The 20,633-nt window shown below is 41.2% G+C and overlaps 3 protein-coding genes and 1 non-coding gene across 4 annotated transcripts in view; 2 read left to right on the top strand and 2 right to left on the bottom strand.

Annotated features, from left to right (window-relative positions):
- LOC139914618 (inactive dipeptidyl peptidase 10-like) overlaps positions 1–1,288 on the bottom strand; it is a 75,463-nt gene extending 74,175 nt beyond the window's left edge. Inside the window, exon 1 of the mRNA XM_071902982.2 lies at positions 1,229–1,288. Within this exon, the coding sequence (XP_071759083.1) occupies positions 1,229–1,288 (60 nt within the window). The remainder of the gene's footprint in view (positions 1–1,228) is intronic.
- Positions 1–5,104, top strand: part of eed (embryonic ectoderm development) — a 296,858-nt gene extending 291,754 nt beyond the window's left edge. The window contains exon 13 of the mRNA XM_078290992.1: positions 5,090–5,104. The gene's annotated coding sequence lies outside the window, so the exon portion shown is untranslated. The remainder of the gene's footprint in view (positions 1–5,089) is intronic.
- Positions 4,890–19,019, bottom strand: LOC139914612 (sodium/hydrogen exchanger 2-like). Its single transcript, XM_071902974.2, has 13 exons — positions 18,543–19,019; positions 17,500–17,825; positions 16,696–16,833; positions 15,064–15,314; positions 12,498–12,715; positions 11,879–12,078; positions 11,175–11,264; positions 10,743–10,813; positions 9,909–10,076; positions 8,765–8,870; positions 7,983–8,099; positions 7,433–7,517; positions 4,890–6,942 (listed from the first exon to the last, which is right to left on the bottom strand). Exons 1-13 carry the CDS (start codon positions 18,823–18,825, stop codon positions 6,479–6,481), a joined length of 2,517 nt encoding a protein of 838 aa, XP_071759075.2. The 5' UTR covers positions 18,826–19,019; the 3' UTR covers positions 4,890–6,478.
- On the top strand, positions 10,876–10,949 carry trnat-agu (transfer RNA threonine (anticodon AGU)). The gene has a single exon. It is a non-coding gene; the product is annotated as a tRNA-Thr (tRNA).
- Positions 19,020–20,633: the final 1,614 nt, after the last annotated feature.

Raw genomic sequence — 20,633 nt, 5'->3', positions numbered from 1 at the left:
TTTCCCATGAGCACTTAAAAGATTTAGACCTTTAATTTGTTGTCAATGGGCAAACATGATGGATAGCTTCATTTAGCTTCATTTATTAGGATATTAAAATGATAAAACACCGAAAGAAGAGAGAGGAAGAAGAAGAAAAATGAAATTGTCCATGCAAAGGAAAGGTTTATAACAACATCTCTCCCTCAAAAAAAACACCAACATCTCAGGTCCGTCTGCAGGATGTAGTTTTGGGTTTCAGTATTGAGGAAATTCTCTTATACTGATATCTTATTATTGTTTAATATCGGCTAATACCGATATCAGGCTGTAATACTGATACCCAGTATCAGTATCGGTGCTCCCTACTGACAGCATGGTTTCTTTTATATGTCATACCACTCATACCCCACACACACACACACACACACACACACCACGCTGTAGAGTCAAGCACAGTGTCTGAAATGTGCCGATAGTCACGACTCGCATTTACATTTACATTCACTTTCAGGCGTTTAGTCGGCGCTCGCATCCACAGCGACTCTGATCCGTTTACGCTGCTTGATCACCGACATTACAGGCGAAACAACAGCAAGGAGCGCAGCGCTCAAAGACTCGCTGTAATTGCTTGTCTTATCTGAGTCAAAAGGGCAATTTTGCAACCGGTGTTGACAGAATACACAAAGGCAATTTGGGAATGAAGCAGTTTGAGGATGAAAGAGAGATATGACGAGTTTAATTCAAAAACAAAACGGCCACTTATCTTAGAATATGATTTCTGGCATAAGAAACTCATAATGGAATACTATTGAAGTTACCAGACAGCTGAAGACTTTTTATCACAAAATAACTAACACTTTCCACTATGAAATCAACATTACTCCTCTAATACTAACTATGGAATTACAGGCAGCAGTTAGTATTTTCAAAATGGATATATACAGCATTTTGGAGTCAAACCCTTCATGTAAAATCAATCACAAAAACAGCACTTTTATGATTTTAGCTCCAACTACACTCCCGGTACTGACAGAATATAGTGCGAAACAAACTGGCCGGCTGCGTAAAAGTACATTAAAACTTAGGCGACTGTTTAGTATTCATACGCTGTCCTTCTATACTGTCAGTCAGCTGAGATGAGAGTGGTGCAACGATGAGAACGAGTGTGAGTAAGAATTAGAGTGAGAGTGAGAACGAAGCCATTTTGAAGATGAAAAAAACAAAACAAAACAGAAATCCGTCCCACCTTGCCATCCTTGACCGGCTGACACTCGATCTGATGAGACACGGACGCCGTTTGGTTCATCTTCGCTCCTCGGGGTTTTTTTCGCAGAACGTCCCTTTTTTATCTGAGCTGAGGGATGCAAAGCTCTCACTAGAATCCCTTTCTGATAAAAAAAATAAAATAAAAACGGCTAAACACTGATTCACAGATAGTTGTAGACTTCTCGCTGTGGTCCCGGCGGCTCAGTTTTAGTTTCCTCCGACTCCGGAGCTGACCGAAGCAGAAACTCTTGCTGATGCTGATGATGCTGTGAACTGTTGGACTGCAGTGCTACTGTAAGTCTGAGATTGAGATCGTCCTCCTCGTCCGTCCGTGTCGCAGCTTCACTTTATTACCCCGGCTTCACCAGCAGCAACACATTTGCACATATAGGATGATTTTATCTCTCTCTGTCTCTCTCTCTCTCTCTGTGCCTCTCTGTTTCTCTTTCTGCCAGTAAATGATTTAAACTCCACGTCTGAATGCAGTCTCTCCCTCCCTCTCCTCTCCTCTCTCTCTCTCTCTCTCTGTCCTCTCTCTCTCTCTCTTCTCTCTTCTCTTAGTGTAGCTGGTGCTTTCTTCATATGCCGCCTCATATGGAGCATCATGCCACAGGAGCGGCTGATAGACAGTTTGTAAACTAGGATGTTTGCCAGAGCCTCCCACATGGAGACGCTTCTTGGTCAGAATGCAAATTTCCTTGAGGCAGTGATATTGCAGGCGTTTGGTTTTGGTTTGAGCATTTTACATCTTAGGCATTTCTCTGATGCTGCGATGCAGGGAGACTTACAGCGAGCAGAGAGGGGTTCAGTGTTTGGATCGAAGACATTTCACACAAGACAGTGTCGGGCTCGAACCTGTGAACGTTCAGGAACTGTAACATTAGCCTGACCAGGTGGATCCAGCTGAAAACTAGGATCGCTTATTGTTTTTAGCTTTCAAATCCACTTCAGTCATAAAGTGGAGATGTAGATGAAGAGGAGGAAACAGGGAAAGAAGGGATTTTATGAGCCTGGAGACAATAGAGAGAGGTGTACCTGTATATGCTGTTCACTTAGTGTATGTTGGTGCTTCTTTGTCTTATGGTGACAGGAGTTCAGTTTATTGTCAGTTTTTACCTCTGCTAAGTAGGATATGTTTTCATTCCTGTCTGTCAGCAGGATGTGTCAAAAACCTCTTAACTGATTTCCATGTAATTTGGTGGGCAGATTGGCCTTGGACCAAGAAACAGTTGATTAGATTTTGGTGGTGATTCAAATCTGTGATTTCCACCGTTAGATGACTATTGTTGTATGAAACTAACAGAGATAGAGACTTAATTGTAAATCCTAAGTGTATGTTTGCAGGGCCAAGAAATCAATTTAATTTAAAATTGAAGTGATAAGAATGATGTGTTTGGGTGTAACAGCAAGTTGGTGAATTGTTCAGTGCCTTCTAGTTTATAACATTTTCCCCACATGACAAAGGTAAGATCCCATATGGTTTTTCCACTGCACACATTTCCCGTGCTCTACCCATACTGCCATAGTACAATATGTTTTTCCTTTGTTTTTTGTGCAATGTTTGCAGCAGATCTCCCTCCAAATCCAACCCGGTGGCTCACAAAGTAAACTGCAGAGTAGAGCCTGACAGCCTCCTCCATGATGGTCTCTTTTGTTCACGGAAATTGTTTACTAATGTCTCTAAATTAACGCGGCAATGATTTATTGATTTTTAAAATGCAACATGCTGCAGCTTTAAAATGAAGAGGATGCAGCATGTGAAAGTGTTGACGTTTTGTCAGCCAAGGACTTATCAACTATCCTTTAAATTGCTCTCACTTTGTGCTATCAATCATTCTGCAGGAATAAGTGAGACTTTTTTCCAAATGGTGGATGTCTCTCTTTATAATGAAACGCCTCGCACGCCGCTCGTACATCAGCTGCTGACAGGATGTGAAGTGCTGATGAATGCCTTTCGTACCCGTATGTATGTGTATGTGTTGGATCTGCATCACCTCTTCCCAGATTTGTTGTTATACATTACAGTAAGTTGTTGTTCCCATTAAAAATGCAAGGCCTCCACGATACATATTTTATGAACCGGCCATTTTCCATACCACTAATCATATTTATTGTAGTGTATGATCGCTTTCATTGGGCACATGCAGCTTTTAACCCTATAAACCCTCGCTGGCTCCATACCCTTTTATTTTCCATTTGCTTTATGTGCAGCTTTAATACTTTATATATATATTAGGTCAAATTGCAGCTCATATTCTATATCTGTGGATTTATATTGCTTCAGCTGATCCGCAATATATGGAGTCATTAACTGTGAGACATCATTTTTTTATGGCAGTGCAATTACTGTATACACAGCAGTTCAAAAGTGATGTTTTGATGAGGGTTTGACCGATATCGGTTTTTAAAGGCCGATACCGAAATAAATCTAAAAATATCTTTAAATTTGACCATTCTTATGCCAAAAATGTGCAACTATTCAGTGTTTCCCCCAGAATTTATTTACTTTTACAGGGTGCAAAAGCCTCTGAAACAGCATTTAGACCATCATGGGACACTAAAACTCTCCACTCAAACCAATACTAATTTCTTCACTAAGTTATTTTATGTTATTTCGCAGCTTTTCAAAGCAGGGTGACTCACTGCACCGATTAAATGGCAGGGAATGTCTGGGATACACTACTGAATTAATAAAAACAATTATCCCTGCTGCCTTAGAATGTGGAATCAATAAAAAATAAGAACCAAACATTGTTGAGCAATTAACTGAATTCATAAAATGTGCAAATCAAATAAAATTTTCCGCAGGTTTTACAGATTATTTTTATGTAGCAGTAGTCAGAGAGGAACCTCCATTATTTCAGAGGTGGACGATATTAACTAGCCAATATCTGATATTTAAAAAAGCCCAATATCGGCCTGATATATCAGTCTAACCCTCTCATCTTGATGCCTTGAAGTCAAGTTTATTTATAAAGCACTTTAAATGAACAGGTGTGTCGTAAAATAGTTTACAGAGAAGAAAAGGACATATACTGAAAAAAGTATAGCTAAAAAAGTTTTAGCTAGAGGTTGTGTGTGTGGGAGTGTGTGTATATAAGTTGTCATATAAGATGATTATTATGGTAATTGTTATGGCCATGTCACAACATGACATGGGAAAATTGAACCTTTGACTTTTCCATTACAGGACTGTGTCTTGAACCATGAGGTCGCTAATCCATCCTGCTCCCTTTTCCTAATCAAAGAAAGCTGGAAAAAATGTGTATATGTTGAAATGTCTTTGTTTTTATGCTGCCTTGAAAGGCGTTTTCCCATTTCATTTTTTCCAGATTTGAAGAAAAGAAGCAACATGGTAAAACAGGGAGTGAGCATGCAGACTTCATTCTGCATCATTTCCCAACAAACCTCTGTGTTACGTGCGATATCCAGTTTGTATTTAAACTTACGCTGCTCTCCTCTAGTTTTAATTGGCATATTTATCATCATATTTGCACAATATTTGTAAGTTTCCCTAATCATAATATTCCCCATTTGCACATTTATCATAACTTTTGTTTGTTTTTTAGTTTCGTTCCCCATTATAAAAATTGTTAATTTCATACTGTGGTGATTTTCGGTAAATAATGAAATCCTACTAATCGTGGTGGAACATCTTTAATTACAGCAAAGCAAGAGGCGAGGAAGCCGAGCGTAATCAAGACAAACACTTTTCCAAACCAGGGTGGAAGTGTTATTACCCTGCTGCAGGAAACCACAGCTCCTACCTTACATCTTAGAGGGGAATGCCACCCATTTTTAGAATCCACATATATTATATCTTTAACTCAGGACAGTTCAGTCAGTGTTTCTGAACTTGCACCGCTCTTTCCTAAAGCTAGAAATCAAAGAGAAAACCTTTAATTTGAGCTGTCACTGGGATTTTGCTCCATTGCTCCATTGACAATGAATGGAACACTGACTTTGTTGACGTATATGATTTTTGTGTGAATTCTTGCATCCAAATGAGGTTTAAATTGTGGTTCATACCTGTTAGCAATGCTAGAATATAAACTTTAATTTGGTGTGAAAACTCAACTTATAAATATAATCATAAAGTAAGAAAAACCCCAAAGTTGCAGTTAAATCAATTAGGTGATTTTTTCCTGACAGCAGCAATATGCTGCAGTTTTGGTTCGGCAAAGATAGTACTGGAAATCAATGCAAAGTAGAGATTGGGACAATTTATTTCAACAGGCAGAGGCTGGAGGTTGGTTCTAAAGTCAGTTGAGGACCAATTATCTGCGTAAAATTGTGATTAATAACATAATTACAGATTATACCACCCTGGTAACAATCTTTGTACTGTACAAATATATACTTTTTCTGTAATATAAAGTTAGTGAAAGATGCAAATCACTGGATAAAATCTTTATATAAAAATACAGATGTAATCAAATACACACACACACACACACACACAGAGAGAGAGATAAGAACTGATATAGAGACAGAGACATGAACAAAGACGGAGGAATGGTAGGAATGGAATGAGTGTGTGTGCGTGTGCGTGTGTGTGTGCACCAATAGAGAACATTATCCACCGGCCATTGCATGTAGTGTGGCCAGCTGTGTCGCAGATTGTAGTTTTAGTTCTACAAACATTTCTCAGAAGCAGAGCTGCTCTGGAGGCAGAAATAATCTGATTGGTTGAGTTAAACCTCAGTGGGCGGAGCCAAAGAACCACAGTTTTTCTGGCTAAGTAACATTAGACTGAGGCCCAGTGAAAAAGACAAGAGGTAAGAGAGGAGGAAGCTAATATTATGAAGCCTAGCGCACTGCTGCTAACTGAAAAAACATAATCTAGCCAAACTATCTTTGTTAGCTAGTTAGTTAGCTGACCTTCCAAGTTCAAACTAGCCATACTAGCCTATAGCTATCTAGGTAAGATAGTTAGCTAGCTGCTGACCTTCAACATCATGAATTAATGAAAAAAGAAGTCATTGCCATTTGTATTTATGTTTTGACCTGAGTTTCTTCTTTGCCATTCAAGTTTGCCAGTTAGTTAACTAGCGCTCTCCAAAACTAGGAGTCTTTGAGGATTCAACCAATCAGATTATTTCTTCCTCCAGAGCAGCTCTGCCTCTGAGAAATGTTTGTCCAACTAAAACTCCAGTCTGCAGTTGTGTCATCCACCTGCCCGATTCCCAATACACTGGCTTGCTTATTGAACTCCTGCACACACAGTCTGTCAGGGTCTCTGTGAGCCTCGAGACCCCAGTGAGGAGTGTCTCAGTAGGGGGTTTCCTGCCCCGTCTTCCCTGGGACCCTGGTCCTCAGGCACCCAGCCTCGAGGCGGCGGTAGCTGGGGAGGACGCACCGCCTCCTCCCCCTCTCCTGCCTCTCCAGACCCCTCCAGGTCTTTGTCTTCATCTACCCGATCTGAGTGGCGCCTCCTCGGGGTCGGGACCGGACCTTTCCTGCCTCTGAAGCTCGAACCTCCAAGACCTCCAGAGCCCCCCTCATCCACAATGTCTATCCCAGGGGATGGTGAGCGTGGGCGGGCAGCGGCGCCAGGCTGCTCCCCTGGACCCGTCGCCTCCCTGAGGGTGTCGAGCCTCCGCAGAGGAACCAGGGAGCGGGACGAGGAGCGGGCCGACGGGATGGAGGAGGACTGGAGCCGAGCCGAGAGACGGTCCACCTCACCACTACCACCTAACACGAGACAAGTACTTTAGTTTAAGTTAGGTTAGGCTAGGTTAGTTTACCCTGCACTGCAAAAGTATGAGAGGAGTTGAACTAGATTCCTTTGGTTAAAAAAAACAAAATAAAGTGCATAAGAAAAGTAAGATTGTCCACTTTCTTGTTTGTAGTTAGCCAGACTATTATAACTAACATTTGTTTAAATGAAGCTTGTCAAGCTGCAGGACGTCCATGTTTGTTTACTGTTTGTCGTCTGGGTTTGATTTTCCCGACAGAATAGCATGTGAAAGCAACGCTGTTTAGCAGCCGACTTTCCCACCAGCGCGTGAACAGAGTGTTTTTTTGCATGCCATCATGATTTAATTGTCTGATTATTGTTTCTTTCGAGGTTAGATGTTTTTTTAGAAGGCCCTTTTTTATTTCACTTGTGCACGTGTTTTTATTTCTCATCTCTTTACGTTTTATTAATATAACAAAACAAGTTAAATGAAAATAAACTCACCATGACTTCGTCTTCTGATGGGGAAAGCAGCCTCCAGGCTCCCACCAGGCTGCAGGGAGAAGTACTTCTGAGACCTGGGTACAGTCTGGGGGAAGGAAAGGTCAGGTCAGGCGGGTACGAGAGAGTACCAAGTGAAATCAGGTCAACTTTATTTATATGGCGTTTTAAAACACAAAACCAGTTTATACCAAAGTGCTCAACAAAATAGGGGGGTTACAAAACAAGGCACAGAGCAAACTAAAGACATAAAGGAAATAGGAGCAATAGAGCATAAAAGAAAATGTCAGACACAGTGAAAGGCCAATGAATAAAAATAGTTGTAAGATGAGTTTTTAAAATTTCGATGGCTTTGGGGAGGGCTATTCCACAATTTTGTCGCGACCATGGCAAAAACCCCTATCACCCATTAGGATCTCAGGACTGCTAGAAACCCCTGATTAGAGGCTTTCCTTTCTTTACCAAGCACCTTTCTAGAAATATTGTTCATCTATTGTCAAGGAGGAACTATTCCTCCAAAAACATTTTTCTCGCTCTTTAAAAAGTCACCCACCGGGTCACGGAAACTTGCGGCGCGAATGCTGCGTCTGATGCTCGGGTGTCGGCGAATCAGAATCTCCCTGGCTCGGCTGTTGTCGGGCAGACTGTGTTTGTTGGTGTAGGCCATCGTCTGGACAACATAAAGAGACATACATTATATATTATAGACATTATTACAGCCACTAAGACTGATAAAGATATTTGTGCAGCACTTTTCTTAACAAAGTTACAAAGTTCTGTGAAAAAAACGACCAAAAAAAACAAAAAACAGTCATAATAAGGGAAAAACTTGCCCATTGTTTCTCTTTAAGGTTCAGAAAAGTTCGGAAACCATATTGCAGCATAATAAGATTTAAGTTGGGAAAAAAAAGAGAGATTTCAGTTGTATCCTCAAAGTACAGTTTGGTTTCCTATTTCCTCTGGCAGCTTGCTCCAATTTACCAGGCACTGTTTCTTTTCCCAACCATCTGCTTTGTTATTTATTCAGTGAGAATGTATGCAGTGTAAAAAATATTCATCTGAACAACTCATTTAATCTATTGTTGAATCTTTATTTTTTCTCAAAACGGGCTAACAATGGGGTGAGGTAATTTATCTTGCTTCTGAAAAAGAGTCATTTTCTTGAAATAAAGTGATACCGTATTCCATATTTCCACATATTGTCACTTGGTTCAAGAAAACTCACTTCTCATCCCTCTGGCAGTTTTTCTACTTGTCTTAAATGAAAATAGGATTGAAGACATGGTTAAATCCCATGTTGATAAGGGTATTTTTTTGCAGCGTGGAGTCTGTTACCTTCTGTCGGATCTTGTACATGTTCTTTGACAGGATGTCGTGCATTTTTCTCACATCGGCAGCCAGGAACTTGGTCTTGGGTCTGGAGGCGGCCTTCCTCTCATCGCTGGCAGGAGTTGAGAGCAGTGAACAGTGAATAGGAGATAGCAGTGCCATCTCATGCCTCGCTGTTACTATTCAGATATGTGCTGCAATTAGGATGGAGATTTCCATCTGGTGGTAGATGGTCTCAATCAGCCATGACTGAATTACATTTTGCATTAACGTTTTATGCGTTTAGTGAGCAGGTAGGGGTTCAGTGTCTTGCTTAAAGACTTTTCATGTGTCCAGCATGTGTCCTAAGCCTAAAGACCATTAGGTAAATCTCTAAAATGTTAGTGATACCTAAACTAGAACATTTTAATATTCCAGGACAAAGCTTAAACTGCTCTAGGCTAGAGTTTTATGTTAAAATACATCCGTCTTATCAGCCTAAGTCACAAAGTGGGGCTGCAACAGAGAAGTACTATCCTCACTAATTGAGATGCTGTAGATTTTCCCTTTTTGCCCAAATGAAATGCTGGAGTCGGCAGGACTTTAGTCAAGACCACCTTAGTCGAGTCCAAGTCAATTCTAAGACCAAGTCCAATTGAGTTCAAGTCCAGACCGAGTCCAAACGAGGTCAAGACCAAGTCAAGACGGAGACCAGAGGAAATCGAGTCCTATTCAAGAACAAAATAGACAATAAACAGTTCTTTTCTTTCCAAATGTAAAGAAAATGGACTAATCAATGTATAGAAGTTTGAGGACCAGTACAGAGTAGACACAGGTGTAACGTCTTAAAATGTGTAGTGCTGAGGAGAAAAGAAACAGGTGGACCAGGTGGAGGGAAAACAAATCTTAACCTATTGTTTAAGTAGATGGGAAAAAGTTGAGTCTTTGGTTTCTTTGGTATAAAGCATCACAGACCAGCGAGGTTGGTAAACATGAGCGAGCTGTGTGACGTTCACTGACCTCACTGCGCAGGATTTCTGGGTACTGAAGTTTTCAACAGTTTTCAAACGGTTTCCTCTTGCTGCCATTTGGAGCCGCCAACGGGCAAATTTGCCTGGTGCAGCTTTAATAATAAAAAATAAGAATATAAAGACCAATCTGTAGAACTTACTGTAGAGAGACGATAGATGGCGCTGCGCTGATGTCTCCCATGGGCGTGTCCAGCAGCTCGATGGCGTTCTGCAGCTCCAGTTTCTTGTACAGAGCCACGATGCTGGACTCGGCCCTGCTGTCCCGGATCAGGATCCGCCTCAAGACACGATCGTTGAATTTCTTAAACCTGATACACAGAGAGAGAAACGGAGGTTATATCGTGATGTGTGTTCTTAATGCATGGTTAATGTGAATTAGTGAGTAAATCACAGCGGATTAGTCAGGATCTGTAGGAAGGGATCCATTTATTTACATGAGGAAGACAGAGACGGAGAGAAAGAAAGGGAGGTAGGGAGAGAGAAGGAGATGGAGAGATAATTCAATTCCAACGAAAATTCAATGAAAACTTGCCATTCCAAATTAAAATATATGAAATCAATAAAAATGTCTGGGTGTGTTAGTCTGGGTTTGTTTGATTGACAGTGACAAAGAAAAAGAGGGGAGTAAGGAGAGAGAAAGAGAGATACAGACAGAGAGGCCATTCAATTCCATCAATGAAAACTTGCCATTCCAAATTAAAATATCTGAAATCAATACATTATAGCAATAAAAATTGCTTTATTAATTTGTCGTTCGATAAAATTAACAAAACATGCATAACTAACTAATTGGCTAACTGACTAAATGGGCAAGCAAATAAGTAAAACAAGTATGTAACCATACAAATATGCAGATAGATAGAAAACACTATTATCTGATATTTCATGTTTTGTTTAATCCAGTAGTATTCTCTTGTCTGAATTGAATAACTTTAAAGTACATATTTAGCTACAGATATCAACACAGTTCCTACTTGTCTTTCCAGTAGTAGTGGCTCCACTGTCCACACAGATCCTCAATGCCAGAAACCACATGCTCCATCACCTGGAAGAGACAGGCAGACAGTCAGCGGCTACAGCAGGAGTCAGAGAACAGAGTCTGCCAGCGGCGCTGTGGCTTAGTTGGTTAAAGCGCCTGTCTAGTAAACAGGAGATCCTGGGTTCAAATCCCAGCAGTGCCTTTAACACGTTTCCCCTCAGGGGATCATTTAAAGTTTCTATTGATTGTCAGGTCAGGTTAGAAATCATGTTTCCAGCATCTGAACTGTGTAACATCAATTGGTGAAGAAGAGAAAACTGAAACTATCACAACAACATGAACACGGTGTCTATGAAATCCATAGTTGTATGAAACAAATTAATAAGTGAAAATGAGAGAAAAGGAAAGTGGAAAATGTGATAAATACCCTGGTGTGAACCTCAGTGTTGATGGTGTGCAGATCTTTGTTGGTCCTTCTGATGTTGATATACTCTACTATGGGACGGATGCTGATGCCCTGGAGAGTTCATAGAAAAAAATAAATATTTGATTCCATAGAGAAGGGACGAGTGTGTTTGTATTTGACTGTTTAAAAGGCAAAGCAGTGTGACAAAGCCAGTTTAGCCAAAAACAAATAATGATTCAATGCAGTTCAGTTCAGTCAGTGTCAGTGACAAGCTGATGCCGATTCTGTCTTAATCTATTCTACTTTAAGATACCACATAAACTAAATTAACTGGTATAGGGAATAGATAGTGATGGAAACTGACAGTTCGGTATAGAAACAACTGCATGAAATTATGTAAAAAAGTGAGTTTTAAAGTCTTCTTCAGAAGTCGATTTGACATACTTAGATCAGTTCAAGTTTCATCATTTGCATTGTGTCGTCTGGATGCTGTTATGAGTTTTGACTAGACCAAAAGATCAATCAAGAACTGAAACTGGCAGTGACATGATTTCATTAACGAAGTTTTAATTTTAGCATCTTAACTAAGTAAATTGACGTTTTTTTTTTATCTTGTTTTTGGCATTTTTAAGTTTTGGCAGCGGCAAAGTAAGTCTGCGGTACTTCAAACAATAAGCACCTGCCACCATGAGACATAAGACTAACTGCCCAGCCAAACTACTCACCTGTATGAAGACGGTGAATATGATGATGGCGATGGAGGCGGTGACAAACAGGTTCCTTCTGTTGATGTTGTCGGGCAAGGTGAAGACCAGGGCGAAGCAGATGGCCCCTCGCAGGCCTCCGTAGGCCAGGCCAAACTGGTCCTTGAAGTTGAACTGGATGGTACGGAACGGGTTGACGATCTGGGTCAGCACCAGAACGCCTGGAAGAAAGGGAGAGGAGATTAGGAGAAGAAGAAGAAGAGGAACATAGCAAATATTTGAGGTTAAAAGAAACTGAGGTTTAACTCAACCAATGAGATTATTTCTGCCTCCAGAGCAGCTCTGCCTCTAAGAAATATTTGTAAAACTTCAATCTGCAGGCACTGAAACCTTATCGCATGTAATTTTAGTTCCCTGCTTTACCCATTGAGCTATTTGGAAGAAGAAGAAGAAGAAGAAGAAGAAGAAGAAGAAGGAGGAGGAGGAGGAGAAGAAGAAGGAGTAGAAGACACATTTATCTGAACTACCTTATTATTAGCATGGGTGTCTCCAATGGGATTTGCACTCTACCATAACATACAACCACACACACACACACACACACACTCCTGTGTACATCACCCCACCCCCCGACTCTCACCCAGTCCTCTCCAGATGAAGGCAAACAGCAGTGTAAACAGGATGTAGGCCCAGTTCCACTCGTGGTCGGTTGTTATGGTGACGACGCCCAGGAAGAAGAAGATGAGGGTCTCTGAGATGGTGGCCAGCATCTTCACCACATGGCGGATGGTGGTGCAGGATCTCTGGGATACGTTCTCCTCCACGTAGTACTTCATGGTGATGGCACACATTATAATGCTGTGGGAGGAGGAGAGGAGTGTGTGTGTTAAGAGCTTTTCCATCGGATATGTCCCGCGCTATACCTACTCCAGGTCTGGTAGAGCAGTGTTTCTCAACATGGGGTCCGGGGACCACCGGGGGTCCTTGAGGGGCTTCCAGGGGGTCCCCAGCAAATTGATGAATTGTTAAACTTCAGCATTATTTCATTTACAAGATGTTAACACAACTCGAGAATGTAGAAGAATGAGTTTCACTTTTATCCTAGTTGTTATCTCTCTACCTACAACACAGATAGTGATGGGATTCTGGGCAAAATGATATCTGACAATAGAAATATTCTCAGATTTGGGTTTGAGAGACAAAATCTCATCAAATGGGGGTCCGAGGCTCTAATGTGGACTAAATTAGGGGTGCTGGATATGAAAAAGGTTGAGAATCACTGTGGTAGAGTATTATTATCCTTTGGTTTTCCCTTATATACTACATACTAATACTGCTGTCACCCTTCCAGCAGCCCTTTGATGGGCCAGTACCAAATACGTTTTAGAAATTCTTGCATACCCATACGAAATCAAACATATTTCTGTCTCTGGAGGCAGATGAGGAGGTGGGGATTTCATCATTTCGTGTGGAATGACATTTTGTCTTGCTTCATTTGCCTTGACTTGTTATTTAATATGTTTTGTTGCTCTGTACCATTTTCCTTTCCACTCTCCTTGTTGAGTTTTAATGACATTTCTGTGTTTCTCAGCTTAATTCTTCCTTTTATACTTTTCTCTTTTGTCGTGAGCCTGAGCCCCTCTGGGTGTTCTGTCTCACCTTGACAGTTTGCATTTCTTTTCTACTCCTTTTCTCCCTGACAGTCTCATCATTTGTGGAAATAAACTAAGCTGAAAACAACTAAAATGCTCAGGGGCACTTCAAGTGATGGTGGGCACAGTATAATACAAGTCACCCTCCATGTTGCCAGGTCTCAACAGGAATATCCCCCTCCACCCCCACCCCCACCCCAGCGTCGGGGATCAAACCGAGGAGCTGCAGCTGCTTTTCAAATTCTCTCGCTTCCCTCTTGCTTATGGCACAGCACTCAGTCACAGTTATTTCCTGAGAGGTTTGATATGACAACTTTTCTCACAGAAAGTCTAACTTTTTGTCAACTTTTCTCTCAAAAGTTTTTCAGCATTTGGATTTAGGAGAAAATCCGAAAAATCCACTGCCTGAATTGAATGTAAGTTGAACCCACTCCTGGTTTGTGGGTTTATTGTGATTTGTTTTGACTGAATATGATTTTTAACATTTATTTGTCCAGGGAAAGGTGACTGAGCATGCGGCCTGTATCTTATCTGACAGTTAACACATTAGGGAACTACAACCCCAGTCTTCTACTATAGACCTTATGCCCACAGTGGCCATTTTGAACTTATGTCACACTCAGGGTAGGAAACTCTGCCTGGAAGAACAAGTACAGCCCAGCTGTTGTGTACCGAGTCACACATCAGACATTTATCATTTCACAGATTCCCCACTGAAAAACATATTGGAACACATTTTAAGGTAGTATATTTGGTCCTTTATAGCTACCAGCATCTAGCCTTGGTAGCTAGCTACTAGCTAACAAGTTCCCTGCTAAATTCAAGCAGTTGTTCTTGAGAATGCGAGCTTATTTATACCTGTTAGGTCTATCTATCTATTGTAAAGCACTTTGTTAGGTCTATCTATCTATTGTAAAGCACTTTGTAACTTTGTTTTGAAAAGCGCTATACAAATAAAGATTATTATTATTATTATCTCATCAATTTGTTGAAGTTACATTTGTTTTATATTCCCCCCTTCCCCTGACCGGCACTAATAACTGAACTCCTGACCGTATTTACTATTATTGTTTGCATTTATTTGCATTTTTGCACTGTCTCTATTACCTTTATTTTTTTAATCTTATTACCTCTTTTTATTATTTTCTGTACTTATTCTTCCCTGGTACTGTTCTGCCAGTTGCTGCTGCGGCACCCGAATTTCCCCAAGGGGATTAACAAAGTGATATCTTATCTTATCTTATCTCATCTTATCTTATCTTATCTCATCTTATCTTATATATATAGGCTATCAATCTTTTGGGTAGACTTTACCACCCTGACTGTTACGAAGTTCAAAATGGCCACTGTGGGAATAAGGTCAGTTGGCCGCTGAGCAAGTTCACCTTGACAGTATAGAGGAGAGCATTTTGGGATTTGAACCAGTGACCATCTGGTGATTAGCCCATTTAAGCTCCCCATGTTAATATGAATTCTGATACCCGGGGAAGCAGCTTTTTATACATAATTCCTTTTTCAGCCTTGTAGAGTTGTCTGTGTTAAGCCTCCACTCACGCCATGATGCTGGATATGGCGAACAGCTCGGCCACCAAGTAGGCCAGGTAGCTGTACATGAAGACGAAGAGGGGCTCGATCTGGCGGACGTTGGAGGTGAAGCGGGTGGTGAAGGCCGCCACGAAGCCGAACAGGAAGCCGAACAGGAGGCCGCCCACCCCGACCACGAAAAACCTGGCCACGCCCAGGAACACGTCGGTGGACTCGACGGCGGGCATGTCGGCCACGAAGGTGAACATGTTGTAGAGCACCTGGGGAGAGGGAGGGAGAGAGACAGAGAGAGAGAGAGAGAGAGAGAGAGAGAGAATGAAGGAGGTAGGGGGAAATAATAATGAGCTTTGTCAAACAGGAATTAAAATTAAACCGACATAAAATACATAAAGGTTAGAGGCTGCGTACAGTGTTTACATCAGGATATATTTACTGTAATGTCATACTTATGGTTGTATTCTCTCTCTCTCTCTTACTAAATAACACACACACACACACACACACACACACCCACAACTGTAAACCTGTTTGGCCTCCACATGGAGCAGGTTAGACTAGAGTTAACAATCCCAGGCATCTGATCTAATCCGACTGCTGTTGAAACTGTTTATCCCTTCAGGAGGTGTTGGTTTGCTGTCAAACTGTAATACATTACCTATTACTGTAAAAAATGATCTTAAATGATTGATCAGAAATGCTGTTTTGAAAGGAGAAATTTATTTGCTTATATTAATATACATTTATCTATTTATGTATCCAAATCATTACATATTAGGCCACTTACCACCTGGTCAAAGTTTTTATTTATTCATGATTTGTCTTCTTTCATTAAGTCAGTTCAAGCCAATTCTGCTCTGTGGTACAAACTGTGCCTGCACAATGTTGCTGAAAAAAAGTATCATTTCTGGTTGTTGTTTTTTGGCTGAAATTTAGTGTTATAATTCCAACATCAATTTCTTTTTCAGAAATTGGAAAGAGGAGGGTGTTGGAGGGAATCACCGCCAGTTATTTGTGAGTGAAACTTGCCTCACGAGTGAAACCCGGCCGCAGCAAAGTCAGGTTTATTTTAGCCGCCACTTCCTTTCAGCTCGGGGGAACCGGACAAACTGGACTGAGATCTACTCTGGATGTTTCTACCTCACACCCAGCCATGCCATTCACACCGATGACTTGTGTTGAACGTTTGTTTAGCTTTTCACTGTTGTCGGTGAACTCCTTCAACCCCTCCACCCTTAAAAGCCACTAAGAGGAAATTTAGGTCAGAGGAGTACATAGTTTACTGATGTCATGTTACATATTTTGTGGGTATTTAGAATTAGAAGTTATCTTTTGCTGCCAGTGTGCGAAATTGCTTTGTACAGCTTGAACTCTTCTCTTTTCCCCCTCCACATGCAGATCAGACTTCAGCAGGACGGATACTTGCAGACATGAGGGCTTGAACCCAGATCCTCCGGTTGAAGGACGACCTCCAAACTCTCTGCACCACCCTGCCTCCCATTTATCAAGCAATTTATCATCATCCTTTATAGAACTTGCAGTATCATATATCATAAGGGAGTATTTCAGCATTTCAGCATTTAGTATTGTACGACTAGGTGTATGACACACACACACACACACACACACAGCCCCGCTACTCACCACAGTGACGGCATCATTGAAAAGTCCTTCTCCAAATATGACTATATACAGCTGCTCATTGACTCCAATGTCCTCAAACACGTTCAGCACAGCTACAGGGTCCACAGCCGAGATGATGGCAGCAAACAGCAAGTTCTCCTGCAAATGAACCGATGGATGGATGGATGGTAGAAAGAAAGAAAGAGGAATGGAAAGACTGAGTTTTTATTTGACCTCTATAAATCATTCTTTCTTGTTCTATCAAGTGGACCGATATCAGTTTCTAAGTTTAAATAGCTACTATTATCAAGTAACAATCCAATCCATTACTTTTACTGATCAATATAGATGTAAACCATTACTTTGGGGACAAAAACGATTGAGATTTAATCGATTTCTCGACATATGGAGCGCTTTCACATCCTTCTATATGTGACAAAGGCAGAAAATCAAGTTACTTTGCTTTCTGACTGGCTCTTGGTGTCATATTTTATTATTGGGGTTATTCTCCAATACAGCTCATTTTTAATGTGACACTTCAGACATTTACATGTAGGTGAATCTTTTATCCAGAGTGATTTTGTCTGCCATTTGGTGGAGACTTTGATCCGAAGGGCCTTACAGTACCATGAGTACATTTTTTTTAAGATGGGTCGACCCGTTGAGCTAAAAGTAAGGGGTTTTCGTGCCTTGTTCAAAGTCTCTTAAGCAGGAAACATAACTACCAATGGACACACTTTGGCTTTTGCAGGACTTGAACCTTTGACCTTTCGATTACAACGCATTCTCTCGAACCGTTTTAACCCGGGACGATAAACAACTGACCTGCAGGTTGATATCTTGAACCCCGAACACCTCGAACTGGCAGATGGCGAAGAGGGAGAGGCCGATGCCGATGCTGTTCCACAGAGTTCCCACCACGGCGTACCACAGCACCGTGCCCACGTTCTCGAAGAACGGCCGCGTGGGCATGAAGTAGCCGTTGTCGAGGACGATGGGCGGGAGCATGTAGAGGAAGAAGACGTTGGTGTCCAGGACGGCGGGAGGCTCCTCCTTCACCGAGTGCATGATGGCTCCGACGATCAGGCCGATGGAGATCAGGAGGCACGACTCCGGGATCCAGATGGTGATTTTGTGGTAAACGTGGAAACCTGTTGGAGGAGGAGAGGAGAGGAGAGGAGAGGAGAGGAGAGGAGAGGAGAGGAGAGGAGAGGAGATGAAAATAGAAAGAGTAGGGGAGGAACATAGAAAGAGGAGGAGAGGAAAGGAGAAAAAGGGAGAAGAAAGGAATGACCATGGATAAAAAGGAGACGAGAGAAGATGGAAATAGAAAAGAGGAGAAGAAAGTAGGAAAGGAGAAGAAAGGTAAATAGAAATTATGGAAGGAAAGAGGAGAGGAGGAGAGGAAAATAGAAAAGTGGAAAGGAGAGGAGGGAGAGGGAAGAAGAGGAGGAGAGAAGAGAAAATGAGCAGAGAGGGAAATGGAAGAGGAAAGGAAAAGAAAAGGAGGAGGAGAGGAAAATAGAAAAGAAAAGAAAAGACGAAAGTAGAAGAAAGGAAAGAGGAGAGGGAAGAAGAGATGAGGAGAGGAAAGGAGTGGAAAATGGAAAAGAGGAGAATAAAAGAGGAAAGGAGAAGAAAGGAAAGAGAAGAGGAGGAGGGGGAAGAAGAGAAGAGAAAGAGGGAATAGAGAGAAGAGAAGAAGAAAATCAACGAAAAGACTCTGGACTCTTGTTTTGGCCTCTAACCCCATCCTGCCAAATTAACATCTTCCCATCATGCACTTCACACACACACATACACACACTCAGACCTCCTGTCACATCCCATAATGAATAATCACAGATTTACGGTTAACGCAAACGTACCAATTTTGGCGAAGGAGGCCAGCAGCACCCACAGAGTGAACTCGAAGGGGACCTGGATGCGGGGGTAATCCATGGTGAACACCGGCATGTTGGCCTTCTCCTCGTTGGGGAAGGCCTGCGGCTGATCCTGGAGAGGCTTGACCGCCTGCGGGGGCTCGGCCGGCGGCGAGGGGTTCGACGACTGAATCTCACATTTCCCTCCGACGCAGAAGAGCGAGAGGAGCAGAAGCACGCCAAAAGCTGCTCTCCCCATCCCCGGTCCAGATAAAATAAAGCTCCTCATGTCCACGGGTCAGCCCTAGGTCTCAGGTGTTTGCAGTGTGAGACATAAAACACTGAGAATATGAGTCCCGAAACATTAGAAAAGTTTTTTGTTCAGCTTCAGCAAAATAAAATCAATAATAGACCTAATACAGGCCTGAAAATGTGGCGTTTGTTTGCTCAATGCCAACTCCTTTACTCCAATCCATGTTAAAAGCAATAAAAGGCAGCTTAACTTTAAAAAATCATATTAAGTTTGTTTGAGTAAATAAAAACAGAGTGCTCTTCCCTGTCAGCAGTCTTTACTGGTTTCTATATGTGCTGCAATGCGGTTCTGGTTGCTTAACCTGCTTGTCACTTCACCTCTGTGCCTTGCCTACTGGGTGGAGCCCAAGTGGAGTCACTGTCCTCAATATCAGGTAAGTCCAGAGTTAATACAGAACACTGCTTGACTGTGTTGTTGTTGTTTATTGAAACTAAATCTAGACTCTATATAAGTAAATGTAAAAGTCAATCATATTAGATGTGGACACTTTTAGCTTGTGGTCAATAACACCCAGGAGGATTTGTGTCAAGCTGGATCTTCAAGTTAGAACCTCAAACACACCTGTGGAAAAAACCTGCAGTTATAAATATTTTCCACATGATGGCGACACACGGCCATTTTTACTGTGGGTCCTATTGGAGGAAACAGATGCACCTGCCATGAGTAGAGTACCACATCTATCAAAGGGATGTTGAAGTAAGAACACATTTGGAAAGAAAAAAACCCCACATAATTAAAGTCAAACTCATTATTATTATTATTATTAGTAGCAGTAGTAGTAGTAGTAGTAGTAGTAGTAGTAGTAGTAATAGTAGTAATATCACATAGTAGTAGTAGTAGTAGTAGTAGTAGCATTTATAGCAGTTGTAGTAGTATTGGTTGAGTTGTTTTAGTAGTTCTCTAAAGGTAGCAGTAGTAGTAGTAGTAGTACTTGCAGTAATAGTTGTTGTTGTTGTTGTAGTAGAAATAGTAGAACCGGTTTATCAAAGGACTTTTCAAGTTAGTACAATGAAAAGCCTGCAGTCATGACAAGAATCAATCCATTGCATTTATTTATATGCACAGCATTTTACAGATAATTTGATTAAACAAAATCAATCAAATCAAATAGGCTCTATGTAACTTTTTTTCAGATTTATCTAAAGTGCATTATCACCAACGGGGGTCTCAACACACTTCACATAATAAACATAGATACTAAGATAAAAGTGCACATAAAGAAAAGTTAAAACACATATAGATAATAAAACAACGTACATACATGACACTCATATTGCACATAGTATGTAATTTTTGTATGCACACAAACAAAATTACTACATTGTCTTATATACCTTTACTGCCTTTTGAATTATTTACATAATTACATATTCTCCATTTTTTAATTGTTTTTATCCCATAACATCTTCATTATAAATATTGACGATTATGTGATATTGCTGTAGCCTACATGTTTTCAAACCAACATTTATACAATCTCAATATTAAATTGTTATTTGTAGGTTTTAATTTACATTTTTGTATACAGCTTACTTTGGCGATATTGTTTTTGATAAACAGCCATGCCAATATAAAGTAACTGAATTGACAGAGAGAGAGAGAGAGAGAGAGAGAGGAGAGGGAACTACTAAACTGGGCAGGGTTTACGTACGTTACGCGATGACGTCAGCGGCGTGCCACGGAGGAGGCGGGACCCGTCACTGCAGCGACTGTGAGAGAGAGGGAGTGAGCAGCAGCTAACTAACGCCTGCATCACAACAGTTGTCTTTCCTCTAAATGGATAT

The sequence above is a fragment of the Centroberyx gerrardi genome, chromosome 21 (genome assembly GCF_048128805.1).
Source record: "Centroberyx gerrardi isolate f3 chromosome 21, fCenGer3.hap1.cur.20231027, whole genome shotgun sequence".
Lineage (NCBI taxonomy): Eukaryota > Metazoa > Chordata > Actinopteri > Beryciformes > Berycidae > Centroberyx > Centroberyx gerrardi.
The sequence above is the reverse complement of the archived record's forward strand: the minus strand, read 5'-3'. Positions and strand labels throughout refer to the sequence as shown.

Excerpts from the sequence above, each read along its gene's own strand:
- LOC139914612 (XM_071902974.2), bottom strand. The coding sequence starts at position 18,825 with ATGAGGAGCTTTATTTTATCTGGACCGGGGATGGGGAGAGCAGCTTTT. Across the intron at positions 16,834-17,499 it reads TTCAAGATATCAACCTGCAG|GAGAACTTGCTGTTTGCTGC; the intron begins GTCAGTTGTTTA and ends GTTCATTTGCAG. Across the intron at positions 6,943-7,432 it reads CATCAGAAGACGAAGTCATG|GTGGTAGTGGTGAGGTGGAC; the intron begins GTGAGTTTATTT and ends GTCTCGTGTTAG.